We start from the raw sequence: 22,727 nt of genomic DNA, 5'->3' as shown, positions 1-22,727 counted from the left end.
CATGGGTATTTTTACATGAAATCGAGCCTGAATTTTCTATGTTGTCGTTAATTTGAAACCAGCTGGAAAAACGAAAAAAAAAAATGATTTTATTAACTAGAATCAAGTACACAAATCTCAAATTTAAAAGAGAATTCGTGTCTACCAAAGTCATTTTTTTTAAGAAATCAATTATTCGAAAAATCGATTGTCGACTTTTGTATTCCTACTTCGGTTCGTTTGAACCTTTTGGCCATAATTTTGTCTTTTTTCTAGGAAAAATGTTAGCTTATCTTTATTATACCGAATCGTAATTTGTTTAATAAGCTTAGACTTCATTGCATATATTTCAACTCAATTATTGCATTAATATGCAATCACAGTGCCTTATCCTGGCACCATGGTCGTTATATCATTTCCTCAATTGGTCGATAAAACAATCAAGCCATCATGGCAAGAAAAACACTATGTGGCAACGAGGGACAAATCATAAGTCTACCACATCGCAATGAAAGAAAAACAAACAACCAATGGAAAAACAACAAGTGAGTATTGGAATAAAATATAGCAATTTAAAATAAATTGACGTACAAAAGAGATTGTGGGAAATGGGGTAGAGAGGATAATATTTTATGAAAATATTACTCTTGAGGAAATTCTAAACGAAACTCTATATTTTTTTTGTTGTATTTTTTTTTATCACAAGAAAAAATTTTATATAAATAACGTGGAAATAATGTGATAGGAATTTTTTTAAGAGTATGATACCATACCGAAAGGGAACAGACAAACACATAGGTACTAATATAATTAAATCCATATAATTTTAATGCAGATGGACGGATATAGTTAGATTCACTTTAATGATCGAAAATCATAGTATGTATGTGAATATGAAAAATTTTGTCAATTTTTTTTTTCTACAGTAAATTTAGCCAACATTTTATTTTTACAAATTTTTTTTTCAAAATTTTATTTCTATAAAAAACCTTATAAAAATTTTGTCAAATTTTATTTCTATAGAAAATTTTGTCAAAATTTTATTTCTATAGAAAATTTTGTCAAAATTTTATTTCTATAGAAATTTTTGTCAAAATTTTATTTCTATAGAAAATTTTGTCAAAATTTTATTTCTATAGAAAATTTTGTCAAAATTTTATTTCTATAGAAAATTTTGTCAAAATTTTATTTCTATAGAAAATTTTGTCAAAATTTTATTTCTATAGTAAATTTTGTCAAAATTTTATTTCTCTAGAAAATTTTGTCAAAATTTTATTTCTATAGAAAATTTTGTCAAAATTTTATTTCGATAGATTTTTTTTTCAAAATTTTATCAAAATTTATTATTATACCCACCACCATAGAATGGTGACGGGGGTATAATTAGTATGTCATTCCGTTTGTAACACATCGAAATATCGATTTCCGACTATATAAAGTATATATATATTCTTGATCAGGGAGAAAGACGATATAACGATGTCCGTCTGTCTGTCCGTTGTAATCACGCTACAGTCTTCAATAATGAAGCAATCGTGCTGAAATTTTGCACAAACTATTCTTTTGTCTGCAGGCAGGTCAAGTTCGAAGATGGGCTATATTGGTCCAGGTTTTGATATAGTCCCCATATAAACCGACCTCCCGATTTGGAGTCTTGGGCTTATAGAAATCGTAGTTTTTACCCAATTTGCCTGAAATTTGAAATCTAGAGGTATTTTATGACCATAAAGAGGTGTGCCAAAAATGGTGAGTATCGGTCCATAGTTTTGTATAGCCCCCATATAGACCGATCTCCCGATTTTACTTCTTGGGCTTATATAAACCGCAGTTTTTGTTCAATTTACCTGAAATTGCAAATCTAGAGGTATTGTAGTACCACAAATACGTGTGCCAAAAATTGTGAGTATCGGTCCATGTTCTGGTATGGTCCCCATATAAAACGACCTCCCGATTTGGGGTCTTGGGCTTATAGAAACCGTACTTTTTATCCAATTTGTCTGAAATTAGAAATCTAGAGGTGTTTTAGGACCATAAGGAGGTGTGCCGAAAATGGTGAGTATTGGTGTGCCAAAAATTGTGAGTATCGGTCCATGTTTTGGTATGGTCCCCATATAAAACGACCTCCCGATTTGGGGTCTTGGGCTTATAGAAACCGTACTTTTTATCCAATTTGTCTGAAATTAGAAATCTAGAGGTATTTTAGGACCATAAAGAGGTGGTGAGTATTGGTCCATATTTTGGTATAGCCCCCATATAGACCGATTTCCCGATTTTACTTTTTGGGCTTCTAGAATCTGAAGTTTTTATCCTGTTTGCCTGAAATTGGAAATCTAGAGGTATATTCGGGTCATAAAGAAGTGTGCCGAAAACGGTGAGCATCGGTCCATATTTTAGTATAAGAACGATCTCCCGATTTAACTCCTTGGGTTTCTAGAAACCGTAGTTTTTATCTGATTTGCCTGAAATTGTAAATATTCTGGCTCACAAAAACGTGTATCGGATTAAGTTTTTATTGGTCCATTTGGTAATGTCTCCATATAGATCGACTTCACTTCTTGAGAGTGTAGAAGGCGCACTGATCATGAAAATTGCTTGAAACTCAATGTAAAATTTCCACATTTTACTTCTACAGATTTAAGATTTCAAATCAAGACGTTATTTTATAATTTTCTTGCACACTTACAAGAGATGTTAATGATTCCTCTAAAACTCAAACAAAAATGGTTCTTATAAATCCAGAATCTGATATAGTCCTCATAGGTGAAATCTTTAAATTTATCTTCGGGAAGTGTCCTGAAGTCCTCAAGCCCTCCTGAAATTTCAAAGGAAACCCTAATATTTGGTTCATGGTGGTGGGTATTTAAGATTCGGCCCGGCCGAACTTAGTGCTGTATATACTTGTTTTTCATTCGTTTTGTTTTGTTATTGTTGGTTTCTTTCTTTAATCATTGTTGTTGTTTTTGATTTCAGCTTAAAACCCTGCATTGACTAAACTACAAGTGTAGCTTAACCAACAGAGGAAAAGAGTGTTTGCCAAATATAGATTGACTATAGACTATATACTGCAAGATGATTGGATGGACGCACGTTTCGGAATTACAACATTCCTCATCAGCATCCTCTACTTGCAGCAAAACTATCAACCAATGGAAACTATCAAACTATCAATGCATGGAAGCATTCTTTTCCTCAGTTTATTAAGCTACACTTGTAGTTTAGTCAATGCATGGTTTTAAGCTGAAATCAAAAACAACAACAAAATTTTATTTCTATAGAAAATTTTGTCGAAATTTTATTTATACAGAAAATTTTTTCAAAATTTTATTTCTACAGAAAATTTGATCAAAATTTTATTTCTATAGAAAATTTTATCAAAATTGTATTGCTATAGAAAATTTTGTCAAAATTTTATTTCAATAAAAAAATTTTGTCAAAATTTTATTTCTATAAAAAATTTTTGTCAACATTTTATTTTTTAGAAAATGTTTATCAAAATTTTAGCCCTATATAAAATTTTGTCAAAAATTTATTTCTATAGACAATTTGTTTGTTTTAAGATTTATTTTAGGGGGTATAAAGATTGGTAATTCAGTACGCAAGACGAAACGAAGCCCCACCAGGGCTGGCAATTTTGCCAATTTATTGTCATTTTGACGATTTTGTAGTCGAAAAAAATACAAAATGACGACTTGCAGATATTTGTGTCGAAAATGACGATATTAGCTCTCTTCCCGATTTCTAATTTAACATAAAAGTTCAATACTCATTGATCTGGAAAGAGTAGTGATGAAAAGAAATGAATCTTTTTTAGATATTTTGTAAAGTTTAGAAAGTTAAAATTAGAGCTTAGAAATTATGGAGTTAAACTTTTTAAATTTTTAAGAAATTTTTCAAAATATTGAAATATTTTTTTTTTTATTTATTTTTTTTTCTGTTTATAAAATATTTGTGTTTTTAACTAAAATATATTTTTTATTTTAATATTATTTTGACACAAAACTGAATTGATTATGATTTTTTAATTCAAATGCATAGTTTTGCGTATTACATTTTTTTATCTGAAATTATTTTTGTTTTCTTTTTATCCAAAATATAGGTTTTAGTTTTATATTATTTACATTGCCGATTTTTTAAATGCAAATTCCGATTATGACGATTTTTTCTAAAAAAAGTAACATCTTTTCTAGAAAATTTATTGGTAACCCTGGTTATAGTCATAGATTCGTAACCGCTACGATTTCAGATCACGAACGTTGATTGCTGTTTTGGCCATGCCATTTTATAGTTGTCAGATTGATATCCTTATTCTCTGTTTGAAATGATATGTGGATTGATTCAATGCCATGAACGTATCATTTTGAATCGTGAATGATGTTCACGATTACTTCTATAGGTGTCTGATTGTTTTTTTTATTAATTTACAAATTTTAGAAAATTTTATTTTGGTGGTAAATGCAATAGAATATTGAATATTATTCTATTCACCCAAATACACATTCACATTAAATTTTGTTCCCTTAAAGACTTTTTGAAATTTTTTTTGAAGTTAATTTTAAAAACTTTTTCACATGCCAATTTTCGAGACATTAGGAAAATCCTGTTTTACTACAGAGTTTACCAGCAATATAAAATAAAAAAAATCAAAAGTACAAGTTTCGTTTTATTATTATCCAACAATATAACACTTCCGCCCATCCTTAACCTAGTTTAATAGGAATTATCAGTCATATGTATACGTGTTTATATTATATTTAAAGCTTTTTCGTTCCGAAAAAATATCTCTGGGATTATGAAGAATTTTCCAGAAAATAAAACCTAACAACCACATACTCAATTGTGGGCATGTTTTTAAAGTCCATTCTTTGTGGTCTGGTAAAATATGTGTAGCCTTTACTCAATTTCACATGTTGCTTTTGGGGAAAAATGAATTATTTTTATAATTTTTTCTTTCGTATATTAAATGAATGTATTTTATACATTTAAATATATGTATCGAAAAATTCCGCAGACAGCTTTTATTGCTTCCTCATTTGAAATTTTTAAATAAACCTTTTTTATGACCAGGATTCTGTTTTAATGAACGCAAATAAAAGTAGCTTTGTATACGGCCAAAGAAGTTGAATGGTTTGACACATGTGGAGTATTGAATAATTTTTATTATCTAATGTCTCTATAATAATTTAGGTTGCAATACATTTAATATGTATTATAGGTTAAAGTGGCAGCCCGATTAAATTTCAGGCTCACTTATACTATTCAGTCCATTGTGATAAATATGTATTATAAAAAAATTAGTGGTTGCCAGATTATTTTTCAAATCAAAAACCGTCGCAAATTGGTTAACAAAATGGTTAAAAATGGTTTTGGAAAAAGCTCAACTTCATAATTTCATAGAAAAAAATTGTAAAATTAATTTAAATTAATTTTTTTTCTTTTCTTCTTCCTTTATACAAATTGATCCACTTTTTTACTATATTATTAAATTAGAAAATTTGGCCAAAAGTTTATTTCTATAGAAAACTTTGTCAAATCGTTATTTCTATAGAAATTTTGTTAAAATTTTATTTCTATAGAAAATTTTGTCCAAATTTTTATTCTATACAAAATTTTGTCAAAATTTTTATTCTATACAAAATTTTTTTTTTCACAAGTTTTATTCCTATATACAATTTTGTCAAAATTTCAAATCAATAGAAAATTTTGTCAAAATTCTATTTCTATAGAAAATTTTGTCTAAATTTTATTCCTATATACAATTTTGTCAAAATTTCAAATCAATAGAAAATTTTGTCAAAATTCTATTTCTATAGAAAATTTTGTCTAAATTTTATTCCTATATACAATTTCGTCAAAATTTCAAATCAATAGAAAATTTTTTCAAAATTTTATTCTATAGAAAATTTTTTCAAAATTTTATTTCTATAGAAAATTTTGTCAAAAATTGTATTCTATACAAAATTTTGTCAAAAATTGTATTTTATATAAAATTTTTCGCACAAATTGTATTCTATACAAAAGTTTGTCAAAATTTCATTTCTATTAAAAGTTTTAATTTTTAGAAAAATTTTGTCAAAATTCTATTTCTTTAGAAAATTTTATCAAAATTTTATTTCTATACAAAATTTTGTCTAAATTCAAGTTCTATAAAAAAATTTTATTTCTAAAGGGTGATTTGTTAAGAGCTTGATAACTTTTTTTAAAAAAAAAACGCATAAAATTTGCAAAATCTCATCGGTTCTTTATTTGAAACGTTAGATTGGTCCATGACATTTACTTTTTGAAGATAATTTCATTTAAATGTTGACCGCGGCTGCGTCTTAGGTGGTCCATTCGGAAAGTCCAATTTTGGGCAACTTTTTCGAGCATTTCGGCCGGAATAGCCCGAATTTCTTCGGAAATGTTGTCTTCCAAAGCTGGAATAGTTGCTGGCTTATTTCTGTAGACTTTAGACTTGACGTAGCCCCACAAAAAATAGTCTAAAGGCGTCAAATCGCATGATCTTGGTGGCCAACTTACCGGTCCATTTCTTGAGATGAATTGTTCTCCGAAGTTTTCCCTCAAAATGGCCATAGAATCGCGAGCTGTGTGGCATGTAGCGCCATCTTGTTGAAACCACATGTCAACCAAGTTCAGTTCTTCCATTTTTGGCAACAAAAAGTTTGTTAGCATCGAACGATAGCGATCGCCATTCACCGTAACGTTGCGTCCAACAGCATCTTTGAAAAAATACGGTCCAATGATTCCACCAGCGTACAAACCACACCAAACAGTGCATTTTTCGGGATGCATGGGCAGTTCTTGAACGGCTTCTGGTTGCTCTTCACTCCAAATGCGGCAATTTTGCTTATTTACGTAGCCATTCAACCAGAAATGAGCCTCATCGCTGAACAAAATTTGTCGATAAAAAAGCGGATTTTCTGCCAACTTTTCTAGGGCCCATTCACTGAAAATTCGACGTTGTGGCAGATCGTAAGTCTATTCATGATGAAATGTCAAAGCATACTGAGCATCTTTCTCTTTGACACCATGTCTGAAATCCCACGTGATCTGTCAAATACTAATGCATGAAAATCCTAACCTCAAAAGAATCACCCTTTATATACAATTTTGTCGAAATTTCATTTCTACTGAAAATTTTGCCAAAATTTTATTTCTATAGAAATTATTGTCAGAATTTGTATTCCATACAAAAATTTTTCACAAGTTTTAGTCTATACAAAATTTAGTTAAAATTTCAATTCTATAAAAAGTCTTGTCAAAATTGTATTTCTACAGAGTAATTAATTTTGCCAAAACTTTATTCTTATAGAACATTTTGTGAAATTTTTATTTCTATAGAAAATTTCGTCAAAATTTTTATTCCATAGAAAACTTTGTTAAATTTTATTTATATAGAACATTTTGTCAAAATTTTTATTATATACAAAATTTTTTTGTCATAAGTTTTTTTTTTCTTTACAAAAGTTTACCAAAATTTCATTTCCATAAAAAGTTTTGTCAAAATTTAATTTCTATAGAAAGTTTTGTCGAAATTCTAATTTTTTAGAATATTTTGTCAAAATTTTATTCCAATATACAATTTCGTCAAAATTTCATTTCTATAGAAAATTTTGTCAGAATTTTATTTCTATAGAAAATTTTGTCAAAATTTCAGTTCTATAAAAAGTTTTGTCAAAATTTTATTTCTATATACAATTTTGTCAAAATTTCATTGCTATAGAAAGTTTTGTCAAAATTATATTTCTATAGAAAATGTTTTCAAAATTTTATTCCTATAGGAAATTTTGTTAAAATTTTATTCCTATAGGAAGTTTTGTCAAAATTTTCTTACTATAGAAAATTTTGTCAAAATTTTCGTTCTGCAGAAAATTTTGTCAAAAATTTTTTTGTAGTATCTCTATAGAAAATGTTTGTCGAAATTTTATTTTTATAGAAAATGTTTGTCAAAATTTTATTTCTATAGAAAATTTTGACAAAATTTTATTTCTATAAAAAATTTGGACAAAATTTTATTTCTACAGAAAATTTGGTCAAAATTTTATTACTGTAGAAAATTTTGTCGAAATTTTATTGTTATAGAAAATGTTTGTCAAAATTTTATTTCTATTAAAAATTTTATCAAAATTTGTATTGTATATAAAAGCGACATTTTGGTGCCACTTTTTAGAAGTTATCAACACCAACGCTGCTACCAACATTAATTCATTAAACATTTTATTTTGATAGAATACCAATTTCATTTTCGTGAAAATCCGTTTCAATTATCCTATTTTGTTGCTATTAGTTGTGATCAGTTAAGCGAAAATGCTGTTAAATTTTTGGTAAGAACATCCGATTTCAAAAACTCATTTCATTATCCCATTTGATGTATAGACCATTGTTATGGCAATATCAGCAACTCCACACAAACTCACATACACATACACGTCCACAGCAGCCACATAAATCGCTCATCAAAGGACGAGTTCATTTGGTATTGTTCACACCCACACCCACACCTACAACCAATGCAATTGCAATTGTTTGGCTTAATGCAATTGTGTTTTCAATTTGTCCTCTTTTGTTTCTACTTTTTTTGTTTTACAGCTTTTTATTCGCCTTTGGGGTGTTTGGCTTTGTTGCTCGCATGTCAAACGGGATCGAATTGCCTGTATCGAAATGTGTTGTGAATTCGGTAAGCGAGCAACAGAACCCATAACCAATGGTTTTGTTCTTTTTTTTTTTTTTTTTTTTTTGTATGGACAGATACGATATGACTGTGGTATCCTGCTATGAACTCACTTGAGAGACAATGTACTGACTCGCACCAGATCAAAAGAAAGTGACATACATTGAGAAAAATTAATTTTAGCTTGAAGATTCTTCAGTGAAGATATAGTCGATAGCAAAATGTTTCAAATGGAATAGAACCACTACAAATGGATGTAAAATGGATAGAGTCCGTGTGGACTAAGTTGAAGAAGCGGGCGCAAGAAACATCAAGAGAGCAGAAAAAAGAGATCAGAAGCAGGTACATGCTGAAGAAGAGTCCTACGCATTTCAATTTGTAGAAGAAACAATACCAACCTTAAAGTTGGTATATCACATATTAGTATAAATAAAACACAATATGCGTTGAGTAACTAGCCTTGTTTTTGGAAACTCGTGGTGAATACTAAGACCAAAATGTCCGGAATTGGCTAAAAATCAGCAAGAAATTAATAGATTGCATAACAACCAGTATGCCGAATAAGGAATGTCTCTGAAGGATTGGAACCACGGTTGCCACGGTTGGTAGAATTCTATCAAATATGGTAGCTCTTTTACTGTTTGGTAGATTCATAGAATGATTGATGTTTTGGCATATTTTGCAAAATATTCCTATTTAACCCAGACAAAATTTTCTATAGAAATAAAATTTAAACAAAATTTTCTATAGAAATAAAATTTTGACAACATGTTCTATAGAATCAATTTTTAACAAAATGTTCTATAGAAATAAAATTTTGACAAAATTTTCTATAGAAATAAAATTTTGACAAAAGTTTCTATAGAAATAAAATGTTGACAAATAATAGTTTGACCAAATTTTCTATAGGCATAAAATTTTTACAAAATTTTCTACAGAAATAAAATTTTTACAAAATTGTCTATAGAAATAAAATTTTTACAAAATGTTATATAGAAATAAAATATTTACAAAATTTTCTATAGAAATTAAATGTTGACAAATAATAGTTTGAACAAATTTTCTATAGAAATAAAATTTTGACAAAAATTTCTTTAGAAATAAAATTTTGACAAAATTTCCTATAGAAACAAAATTTTGACAAACTTTTCTATAGAAATTAAATGTTGACAAATAATAGTTTCACCAAATTTTCTATAGAAATAAAATTTTTACAAAATTTTCTATGGAAATAAAATTTTGACAAAATTTTCTATAGAAATACAATTTTGACAACATTTTTTATAGAAATAAAATGTTAACAAAACTTTCTTTAGAAATAAGATTTTGACAAATTTTCTATATAAATACAATTATGAAAACATTTTCTATAGAAGTAAAATTATGACAAAATTTTCTATAGAAATAAAATTTTGATAACATTTTCTATAGAAATAAAATGTTTAAAAAATTTTCTATAGAAATTAAATGTTGACAAACAATAGTTTGATCAAATTTTCTATAGAAATAAAATTTTTACAAAATTTTCTATAGAAATAACATTTTCACACAATTTTCTATAGACATAAAAAAAACACAAAATTTTCTATAGAAAAAAAAAATTTACAAAATTTTCTATAGAAATAAAATATTGACAAAAATGTCTATAGAAATAAAATTTTGACAAAATTTTCTATAGAAATAAAATTTTGACAAAATTTTCTATAGAAATAAAATGTTAACAAACAATAGTTTGATCAAATTTTCTATAGAAATAAAATTTTTACAAAATTTTCTATAGAAATAACATTTTTACAAAATTTTTTATAGAAATAAAATTTTTACAAAATTTTCTATAGAAATAAAATTTTGACAAAATTTTCTATAGAAATAATATTTTTACAAAATTTTCCATAGAAATAAAATTTTTACAAAATTTTCCATAGAAATAAAATTTTTACAAAATTTTTTTATCGAAATAAAATTTTTACAAAATTTTTTTATAGAAATAAAGTTTTTACAAAATTTTCTAAAGAAATAATACTTTAACAAAATTTTATATAGAAAAAATTGAGTAAGTTTTCTATAAAAATAATATTTTAAAAAAATTTCCTATGGATATAAAATTTTCACCAAATCTTATATAGAAATAAGATTTTTATAAAATTTTCTACATAAATACAATTTTGACAAATTTTCTACATAAATAAAATTGTTAAGAAATTTTCTATAGAAATAAAGTTTTGACAAAATTTTTATAAAAATATAATAAATATAATTTTGACAAAATTTTCTACAGAAATAAAATGTTTACAAATTTTTACAAATAAAGATTTGACAATTTTTTTATATTTTACTAATAAAGATTTGACAAATTTTTTTATATTTTACAAATAGAGATTTGACAAATTTTTTATAGAAATAAAATTTTGACAAATTTTCTATAGAATCAAAATTTTGACAATATTTTCTATAGAAATAAAATGTTGACAAAATGTTCTGTAGAAATAAAATTTTCCATTGAAATAAAATTTTTACAAAATTTTTTTATCGAAATAAAATTTTTACAAAATTTTTTTATAGAAATAAAATTTTTACAAAATTTTCTAAAGAAATAATACTTTGACATAATTTTATATAGAAAAAATTGAGTAAGTTTTCTATAAAAATAATATTTTGAAAAAATTTCCTATGGATATAAAATTTTCACCAAATCTTATATAGATTTTTATAAAATTTTCTACATAAATATAATTTTGACAAATTTTCTACATAAATAAAATTGTTAAGAAATTTTCTATAGAAATAAAGTTTTGACAAAATTTTTGCAAAAATAAAATTTAGACAAATTTTCTATAGAAATATAATTTTGACAAAATTTTCAACAGAAATAAAATTTGTTTAAAATTTTCTACAGAAATAAAATGTTTACAAATTTTTACAAATAAAGATTTGACAAATTTTTTATATTTTACTAATAAAGATTTGACAAATTTTTTTATATTTTACAAATAGAGATTTGACAAATTTTTTATAGAAATAAAATTTTGACAAATTTTCTATAGAATCAAAATTTTGACAATATTTTCTATAGAAATAAAATGTTGACAAAATGTTCTGTAGAAATAAAATTTTGAAAAATTTTCTATAGAAATGAAATTTTGACAAAATTTTATATAGAAATAAAATTTTCTTTAGAAACAAAGATTTGACAATTTTTTTTATAGAAATAAAATTTTGACAAATTTTCTATAGAAATAAATTTTTGATAATTTTTATTTTCTACAAAAATAAAACAAAATTAAACCAAATTTCTATAGCAATGATGTTTTGATAAAATTTTCAATAAAAATAAAATTTTGAGAAAATTTTCGATAGGAATAAAACTGTGACAATTTTCTATAGAAATAAAATTTTGATAACAATTTCTATAGAAAAAATTCAAGGGTGTATAAATATCCCTAAAGGGATATTTATACACTCAATAAATTGTCGCTAAAGAAAAAGATCATAATATTGCAAATACTGACCAAAAAACTTTTAAAATTATATAATAAATCTATTCTTTCGAAGAAAAGACATTTTTTCATACAAAGCAAATAAAAATTTGATCAAAAACTTCAAAATAAATTTTTTTAAATTTGGTTGATTATTAGTACAATTTCCTTCAAATTTTGGTAGATTATTTTTAGCACGAGTGGCAGCAGTGATCCAAAATCATTTATTGGAAGGATTTGCTAACAATTCATAAAAAATCGAAAGTCGTTCATAAAATGAAGATTAACATGTTTTTTCTCTCTCTGTATAAGTATTTTGCAATGCACAGGACATGCTACCAAAATGGTAGTTGAATATCTAACATTTACTGGGTGTGTACATCGAAGTTGTTCATTTATTTAATGTTTTCCCAAGTTATCTACCAACACTATATTCCTGACTATTACATGGACCCTCAGTTGCTCCCCTTCTTGGGTTCTCCTAATCTTTCGACAATCAAAGTTTAGAGGTCACATATGGTCTAGAGTTGAGAATATGCACTCATTCATTTTATTCACCCACATACACTCGCACACACACACACTCAGAGACTCAATGAACAATACAGAATCCTTTGAGTATAGAAATTCAATTACTTAACAATGTATTGATGTGTATCTGGTGTGGTGGATAGATGACACTGAAGGAAAATTCTTTTCTTATATGTGAGTGTGTGTGTGCTTTTCACTCCAATGATGTGTTTGACACTGTATTGCTTCAAAACGGAAACAAAAACCGTCCTTGAGTGTGTTTAGGTATTAGTAAAAATTGACCAACCTTAGGGGCATGGCCTTTGTGTTCTTGGATGATTTTTCAATGACATCGTTTTTTGCTCTATCTTCATTTCATTCATATGAGACTAGGGAATAACCTTGCTAGTTTATCCAATCCATTGTAGTTCGAAACAGATGTTGTTGATTATGAAATTAAGAGGAGTAACCAGAAATAAGGATGATAACAAAATAATCAACACGTTATCAATAAAACAGGATAAGTTTATGGATATGAGAGTGTCGGTGTCGATGTGTGTCCTGCAGTATTAGCAATAAAAATAATCACGAAATGAGCTTGTTTATAACTTTTGTGTCGTCTTTATTAGTTAGGATGTTTTAATATGAAATAAACAAGTTAAGATTTAATGAAATTATATGCTAATATTTTTAGGATTATTTAATTTACTTAATAAAGCAATTGCATATCCAATGTCCATATGAATATTTTCGTGTTGGAGACTTATTTTATTAAGTCTTATAATAAATAAATTGTAGTAAGATTGTTAGTTAGAGATATCATTTTTATACCCTCCACCATAGGATAGGGGTATATTAACTTTGTCATTCCGTTTGTAACACATCGAAATATTGCTGTAAGACCCCATAAAGTATATATTATTCCACATCGGTCTATAATTATATATAGCCCCCATATAAAGCGATCCCCAGATTTGACTTCCGGAGCCTCATGGATAAGCAAAATTCATCCGATTCGGGTGAAATTTGGTATGTGGTGTTAGTATAGGGTCTCTAACAACCATGGAGGAATTGGTCCATATCGGTCCATAATTATATGTAGCCCCCATATAAACCGATCCCCAGATTTGACCTCCGAAGCTCTTGGTGGAGCAAAATTCGTCCGATCCGGTTGAAATTTGGTACATTATGCTAGTATATGGCGGCTAATAGCCATGCCAAAATTGGTCCATTTCGGTCTATAGTTATATATAGCCGATCACCAAAAATGATCTACCAAAATTTTATTTCTATAGAAAATTTTGCCAAATTTTATTTCTATAGAAAATTTTGTCAAAATTTTATTGCTATAGATAAGTCACGTACCCCTGATGCTGTGGACTGGATGGATTCAGTACGGTTGCCACAGCTGGTAGAACTCAAACAAAAATGGTAGATTTTTGTATTGTTTGGTAGATTGTGCATAGTATATAGAAATAAAAATTTAACAAATTTTTCTATAGAAATAACATTTTGACAAAATTTTCTATGGAAATAAAAATTTGACAAAATGTTCTATGGAAATAAAATTCTGACAAAATTCTCTATGGAAATAAAAATTTGACAAAATATTCTATGGAAATAACATTTTTACAAAATTTTCTACAAAAATAAAATGTTGACAAAACTTTATATGAAAATAAAATTTTGACAAAATTTTCTATAGAAATAAAATTTTGACGAAATTTTCTATAGAAATAAAATTTGGACAAAATTTTCTATAGAAATAAAATTTTGAAAAAAATTTTCTATAGAAATAAAATTTGGACAAAATTATCTATAGAAATAAAATTTTGAAAAAATATTCTATATAAATAACATTTTGACAAAACTTTCTATAGAAATAAAATTTTGACAAAATTTTCTATAGAAATAAAATTTGGACACAATTTTCTATAGAAATAAAATTTTGACAAAATTTTCTATAGAAATAAAATTTGGGCAAAATTTACTATAGAAATAAAATTTTGAAAAAATATTCTATATAAATAACATTTTGACAAAACTTTCTATAGAAATAAAATTTTGACAAAATTTTCTATAGAAATAAAATTTGGACACAATTTTCTATAGAAATAAAATTTTGACAAAATTTTCTATAGAAATAAAATTTGGGCAAAATTTACTATAGAAATAAAATTTTGACAAAATATTCTATAGAAATAAAATTTTGAAAAAATATTCTATATAAATAAAATTTTGACAAAACTTTCTATAGAAATAAAATTTTGACAAAATTTTCTATAGAAATAAAATTTTTACAAAATTTTCTACAAAAATAAAATGTTGACAAAACTTTCTATGAAAATAAAATTTTGACAAAATTTTCTATAGAAATAAAATTTGGCGAAATTTTCTATAGAAATAAAATTTTGACAAACATTTTCTATAGAAATAAAATTTGGACAAAATTTTCTATAGAAATAAAATTTTGACAAAATTATCTATAGAAATAAATGTTTGAAAAAATATTCTATATAAATAAAATTTTGACAAAACTTTCTATAGAAATAAAATTTTGACAAAATTTTCTATAGAAATAAAATTTGGACTCAATTTTCTATAGAAATAAAATTTTGACAAAATTTTCCATAGAAATACAATTTTTACAAAATATTCTATAGAAATAAAATTTTGACAAAATTTTCTATAGAATTAAAATTTGGACAAAATTTACTATAGATATAAAATTTTGACAAAATATTCTATAGAAATAAAATTTTGAAAAAATATTCTATATAAATAAAATTTTGACAAAACTTTCTATAGAAATAAAATTTTGACAAAATTTTCTACAGAAATATAATTTGGACACAATTTTCTATAGAAATAAAATTTGGACACAGTTTTCTATAGAAATACAATTTTGAGAAAATATTCTATAGAAATAAAATTTTGAAAAAATTTTCTATGGAAATAAAATTTTGACAAAATTTTCTATAGTAATAAAATTTGGACAAAATTTTCTATAGAAATAAAATTTGTACAAAATTTTCTATAGAAATAAAATTTGGACAAAATTTACTATAGAAATAAAATGTTGACAACATATTCTATAGAAATAAAATTTTGAAAAGATATTCTATATAAATAAAATTTTGACAAAACTTTCTATAGAAATAAAACTTTGACAAAATTTTCTAAAGAAATAAAATTTTGACAAATAATTTTTGTTTGTTTGCTAGTTTTTTGGTAAAATATTCTCCAAATTTTGGTAGACTATATTTTGCTCGAGTGGCAACCGTCATAGTTAACTTGATTATAATCACTTAAATTGTCGAAGAAAATGCTAAATCCCTTCTAGAAAAATTGAGGTTTCAGACATACGTTAGAATGTATTAAATAAAAATCATAAGAAATTAAAAAAAAAAAAATATTTATTTGCTAAAATATCATAGAATGTTATAATTTAAATACAAAACATCGTATTCGGATGACTCTTTTGAAATGGTGAACATCGCCAAATTCATCGCATTTGCGTCAATTGTGCGCCACCTTAGGATCCAAAGAGAACATTTTCACTCCTTTTTTGGCGACCACATATGGCGATTTTACTTCTTAACTAATCGAAATGATCTATATTGGTCTAAATAGCCACTATCGGACCTACCACAGGACTGGAACCGCTGCTCCAGTTGAAAACTCCGGCAAGTTTTAAATGTTCATACAATTTTTTAATTTCTTTTTTCTCTTGATATTCAAATCTTATTGGATCTAAATATTTACCTAAATTAAATACAAAGTTTTTTATTTCTGGTACGATTTGATTGCATAAAATGAAACAAGTTCTTAAGATGTTGTCCAAATTCGGTTCATGACGACCTTTTTATGGGATGGTCCTACTATTCTGTGCCATGAGGGACCAGTCCTATACCGGTCCTGGGGTTGATCCATTTTCCATGGGGATATTTTCCAACATGGAAAATAAATTGTTTTCCCAAAAATACTTTTGGAATATGGGAATAATTGCTCCACAATACTAGTTATTTAAAACATTCTTTTGTTACAATATATAGTTTAGTTTGAAACAAATATTCATTGGTTATTCACAGACTTTTTTGTGAGAATTTTCTTGAATTTCCATTTTTTTCGTTTATCATTGATACCTCTTGCCTCTGCAACACTATCCAATTTATTTTGGGATTTATTCCTTTTTTGTAATGTAAAATTGTTAAATGCATTTTATAATTTTGTTATGTTGCCTTACCTGCTGTACATAACCTTGCATCCTCATCATAGCCATCGGAGCAATCTGGTGCTCCATCGCACAGATATTGAATGGAAATGCAATTTCCATCACCAGGACATTTAAAAGGTTCATAAGGATGACAGGCATCTATAATTGAAAAATAAAATATAAAATAGAGATTATTAAATGTTCTGATGATATTAAGGTATAAATGTTAATGTAAAATTAAATAAAAATGAGATAATGAAATTATGATGGAATTTCATCATATACTCGTATGAGGAGAGGAAATGATAAAATATGTAGAGTTTGCAACAATTTGAACAAAATTATTTTTTAAACTGAAATAGTATTATTATAATATTTATTACTTGAATAGTAGCAATATTCAGTTCAGAAAAATTTTTAAAAAAGGGGCCGAGAATTTTGTATTCTGATCAATATGGAAGACCAGTGGATAGTGTGTTAGCTACAAAACGGAGAGTCCATGGTTCGATTCTACATGCGGGCAAAAGGTGAAATTTAAATAAATTTATAAAATTTAATATTTGCTTCTACATTGCTCGTATTATTGAAGACAAATTGGTGAAAGTTAAATAAACCATGTGTAAATGCGAAAGTAAAAAATTTGTAATTAGACAGAAAATCATATCGAATAAGATCAAATTATTGGTCTCAGACCCCATAAAGAATATATACTCTGGGATCGTGGTGAAATTCCAAGTCGATCTAGTGATGACCGTGCGTCCGTCTTTTGAAATCACGTTAAATTCCGAACGAAAATAGCTATTAATGTGAAACTTTGTACACCTAGTTTCTTTTAATGTAGATCGCTTGGTATTGCAAATGGGCCATATCGGACCAATTTTAGGTATAGCACCCATATAACCATTTTCCATGACTTCCGAACATGGTTGCTACAGTTAGTAGAATTATACCAAACATGGTAGATTTTTTATTGTTATGTAGATTGGTATACATTTTCTATAGAAATGAACTTTTGCAAATTTTCTATAGAAATAAAATTTTCACAATATTTTTTATTGAAATACAATCTGACAAAATTGTATATAGAAATACGATTTTAATCAAATTTTCTACAGAAATGAGATTTTAACAACGTTTTCTATAGAAATAAAATTTTCCATAAAAATAAAATTTTGATAAATTTTTTCATAGAAATATAATTTTGACAAAATTTTCTATAGAAATACAATTCTGACAAAATTTTCACTAGATATAAAATTTTGAAAAATACTGTCTATAGAATTGAAATGTTGGGCAAAATTTTCTATAGAATTAAATTGTTGACAAAATTTTCTATAGAAATACAATTCTGACAAAATTTTCTATTAAAATATAATTTTGACAAAATTTTCTATAGAAATACAATTTTAACAAAATTGCCTATATAAATAAGATTTTAACAAAATTTTGTATAGAACTAAAATTTTTACGAAAATTTTCTATAGATATAAAATGTTGAAAAAATTTTCCATAAAAATACAATTTTGATAATTTTTTTCATAGAAATATAATTTTGACAAAATTTTCTATAGAAATACAATTCTGACAAAATTTTATATTGAAATACAATTTTGACAAAATTTTCTATAGAAATACAATTTTGACAAAATTTTCTGCATAAATAAGTTTTTAACAAAATTTTCTATAGAAATAAAATTTTCATGAAAATTTTCCAAAGAAATAAAATGTTGATAAAACTTTCTATAGAGATACAATGTTGACAACGTTTTCTATAGAAATACAATTTTTACAACATTTTCTGTAGAAATAATATTTTGATAAAACTTCCTGTAGAAACACAATATTGTAAATTTTTCTATAGAAATAAAATTTTTACAAAGTTTTCTATAGAAATAAGATTTTGACAAAATTTTCTTTAGAAATAAAATTTTGACAAGAATTTCTAAGAAATAAAACTTTGACAAAGTTTTCTATAGAAATAAAATGTTGACAAAATTTTCTATACAAATAAAATTTTGACAAAATTTTCAATAAATATGTAATTTAAACAAAATTTTCTATAGAAATACAATTCTGACAAAATTTTCTATAGAAATACAATTTTGACAAAATTTTCTATAGATATAAAATTTTAAAAAATACTGTCTATAGAATTAAAATGTTGACAAAATTTCTATAGAAATAAGATTTTGATAGATTTTTTCATAGAAATAGAATTTTGACAAAATTTTCTACATAAATACAATTTGACAAAATTTTCTATAGCAATAAAATTTTGACAAAATTTCCTATAGAAATTAAATTTTTACAACATTTTTTATAGAAATAAAATTTTGACAACATTTTCTATAGAATTGAATTTTTTCCTAATGTTCTATTGAAAAAATTTTCAAGAGATAAAATGTTGAAAAAATTTTCTATTGAAATAAAATGTGGGCAAAATTTTCCATAAAAATAAAATTTTGATAAATTTTTTCATAGAAATAAAATTTTGACAAAATTTTCCATAGGAATACAATTTTGACAAAATTGTCTATAAAAAAAAAGATTTTAACAAAACTTTTTATAAAAATAAAATTTTGACAAGATTTGCTATAGAAATGAAATTTGGAAAAAAGATGTATGAAAAAAAAAATTGACAAAATTTTCTGTTGAAATAAAATTTTGACAAAATTTTCTTTAGAAATAAAATTTTGACAAAATTTCCTATACGAATAAAATGTTGACAAAATTTTCCATAGAAATAAAATTTTGACAAAATTTTCTTTAGAAATAAAATTTTGACAAAATTTTCTATAGAAATAAAAATTTGACAAAATTTCCTATAGAATTAAAATTTTAACAAAGTTTTCCATAGAAATAAAATTTTGACCAAATTTTCCATAGAAATAAAATTTTGACAAACTTTTCCAAAGAAATAAAATTTTGACAAAATTTTCCATAGAAATAAAATTTTGACAAAATTTTCTATCGAAATAAAAATTTGACAAAATTTTTTATAGAAATAAAATTTTGACATAATTTTCTATCGAAATAAAATTTTGACAAAATTTTCTATAGAAATAAAATTTGTACATTTTCTATAGGTATAAAATTTTGACAAAATTTTCTATAGAAATAAATTTTTCTAAGAAATAAAATTTTGACAAAATTTTCTATAGAAATAAAAATGTTACTAAATTTTCTATAGAAATAAAATTTTGACAAGATTTTCTATAGAAATGAAATTTAAAAAAAAGGTATGGAAAAAAAATTGACAAAATTTTCTGTTGAAATAAAATTTTGACAAAATTTTCTATAGAAATAAAATTTTGATAAGATTTTCTATAGCAATTAAATTAAAAAAAAGGTATGGAAAAAAATTGACAAAATTTTCTGTTGAAATAAATTTTTGACAAAATTTTCTATAGAAATAAAATTTTGACAGAATTTCCTATAGGCATAAAATGTTGACAAAATTTTCTATAGTAATAAAATTTTGACAAAATTTTTTATAGAAATAAAAGTTTGACAAAATTTTTTTTATAGAAATAATATTTTGACAAAATTTTTGTATAGAAATAAAATTTTGATAAAATTTTGTTCATAAATAAGAGCTTGACAAACTTCTCTATGGAAATACAATTAAAAAAAAGAAATTTATTTGGTAGTGTTTTTGGTAATTTTTCTACCAATCTTGGTAGATTTTTTTGGATCGAGTGACAACCGTGCTTCCGGAGCCTCATGGAAGAGCATATTTCATTTCAGTAGGTTAATATTTGGTACGTGATTTTTGTATATGCCCTCAATCAACCCTAAAAATATTGGTCCATAGCGGTCCATAATTATATAAAGCATCCAAGACTTTTGAAACCATGTGGAGTAACCTCCGACTCGGTTGAAATGTTCCCCTCTAGTTTTTAGGCGAATTTTTTGCGTGTATATATAGAAAAAACTCTCTCATCGATTTTAGCACTCATATATATACTTGTTTTCCACTTATGCTACTTTTATTCTTCCCTGCCTCATTCACATTTCAGTTCTTATGTTAGCATTAAAACATTTCCACGAGGCACATGTACAACTTTATTTGAAAACTTTTCGTGATTGCGTTACGTGTTCATAGGCCATGGGTGAAAGCTTTTATTATCACATTAAGCTGCCTTGCCAATAACTAACACCAATCACCTACAACACATATGCCGGATCCAATATCCATCCTATGAGGATTTTTAATGTCATTATTTCCTCTTTCAATCACACATACGCGGCCGGAAGCTTAACTAATCGATGTGATTTTGTTTGGTGTAGAAGAGAGAAATCATAGTTGTGGGTGTGTGTGTGTGTAGATTTTGTGGTTTTCCTGTTTTATGGTGCCAAATAATATTTTAATGTCTTTGAAAATTTTATCGCAATGACAACGAAAAATTGTTTGCCTCAAAATTTAAGGATTTCCTTTTCAAACTATGTTTTTTTTTATTAGATTCCATTAAAGTCATAATAAAAATTTAGTTTAAATTGTTTCCAAGGAGCTAGAGCATAGCATATAGAAAGTAACCATAAATGAATAATGAAGATCTCTTTTCCACACAACCTAAAGTTATGGAGCAGAAAAAAACAAACAAGAATCATTTTATGGCCATATAAATGTTTATGGCCGTTTAAGGAAACTTGTAAACGGAGTAGAGGGAGGATTGCCAAGCATAAAGGATGTATAGATATTTTCAAGCTACATTGACTTTAATACACTGAACTATTTATATTCATAAATATGTGGTTGAAAATTTTTTTATGTGGTTTGAAAATTTAATCGAGAAAAAATTATGTTATGAAATCAAAGAAAAAAAGAAAAGAAAATAGAATTTGAAGGATATTCTATTGGATTTTATGAATGTGAATAACATATTGTATCTAAAATAGTTGATGCTTTTTTATATTGTCTTTTTGGATTGGAAATTACACCTATCACCCTAGAATCATGATAGTGGTATAATATCTTTTCCATTACGTTTGTAATACATAAACATTTCGAAAAGTACATGTATTCTTTATCAGTGAGAAATTCTAAGACGAAGATAATAACGATGTCCTTCTGTCTGTCTGTTGTAATCCCTCTACAGCCATCAATAATGGCGCTATCGTTGTGAAGTTTAACACAGTTTAGTTTTTATCTGTACACGTATAGAAAAGTATGTTTTTTATATGTTTAGGTGTAAAAATATTTGGGACCAGTATCGGCAGTATTTTAGATTTCCCCCAAATTGGGGATATTTTCCGTGGATGTGGACTAAATTTTTGAGTTGGAGACTTGGGAATTTTGTGAGGAATTTCCCTACATTTGGGGATTTTTGTATGGATTTCTATTGAAAATGGTTCGGTACACCGAAAAAATATCACCAATTAAAATTTTAATTGATATTTAAAAAATATTCAATTAAAAATACAATTGATTCTACAAAATATTAATTGAAAAAAAAATTAATCAAAACATTAATTGTAACAATTAATTCTTTAATTGGAACAATTAATTTTTTAATTGGAACAATTAATTTTTTAATTGGAACAATCAATTTTTTAATATACTTTGGTGATTATTACTACTATTTCTGTGGTTTAAATTAAAAACAAGTATATATGGCCGTAAATTCGGCCAGGCCGAATCTTATGTACCCTCCACCATGGATAGCCTAGAAACTTCTACGAAAGACTGCCATCTACAATCAAATTACTTGGGTTGTGGTATCTTAAATCGTTTTCTAAATTGTGAGTTAGTCCATACGTGGTATATATTAGACAAAAAAGGTATGTGTAGGTAAGTCTACAAATAATTACGAATAAATATTGACTTTTGCACGGTACGTAGGGAGCCAGAATTGAAATATGGGGGTCGCTTATATGG

General features: G+C 25.6%; 1 protein-coding gene across 1 annotated transcript in view; it reads right to left on the bottom strand.

Moving 5' to 3' along the window:
- Positions 1–22,727, bottom strand: part of LOC142222363 (IDLSRF-like peptide) — a 286,735-nt gene that overhangs the window by 19,496 nt on the left and 244,512 nt on the right. The window contains exon 4 of the mRNA XM_075292482.1: positions 16,880–17,008. Within this exon, the coding sequence (XP_075148597.1) occupies positions 16,880–17,008 (129 nt within the window). The remainder of the gene's footprint in view (positions 1–16,879; positions 17,009–22,727) is intronic.

This window comes from Haematobia irritans, chromosome 1 (assembly GCF_050003625.1).
Source record: "Haematobia irritans isolate KBUSLIRL chromosome 1, ASM5000362v1, whole genome shotgun sequence".
Lineage (NCBI taxonomy): Eukaryota > Metazoa > Arthropoda > Insecta > Diptera > Muscidae > Haematobia > Haematobia irritans.
The sequence above is the reverse complement of the archived record's forward strand: the minus strand, read 5'-3'. Positions and strand labels throughout refer to the sequence as shown.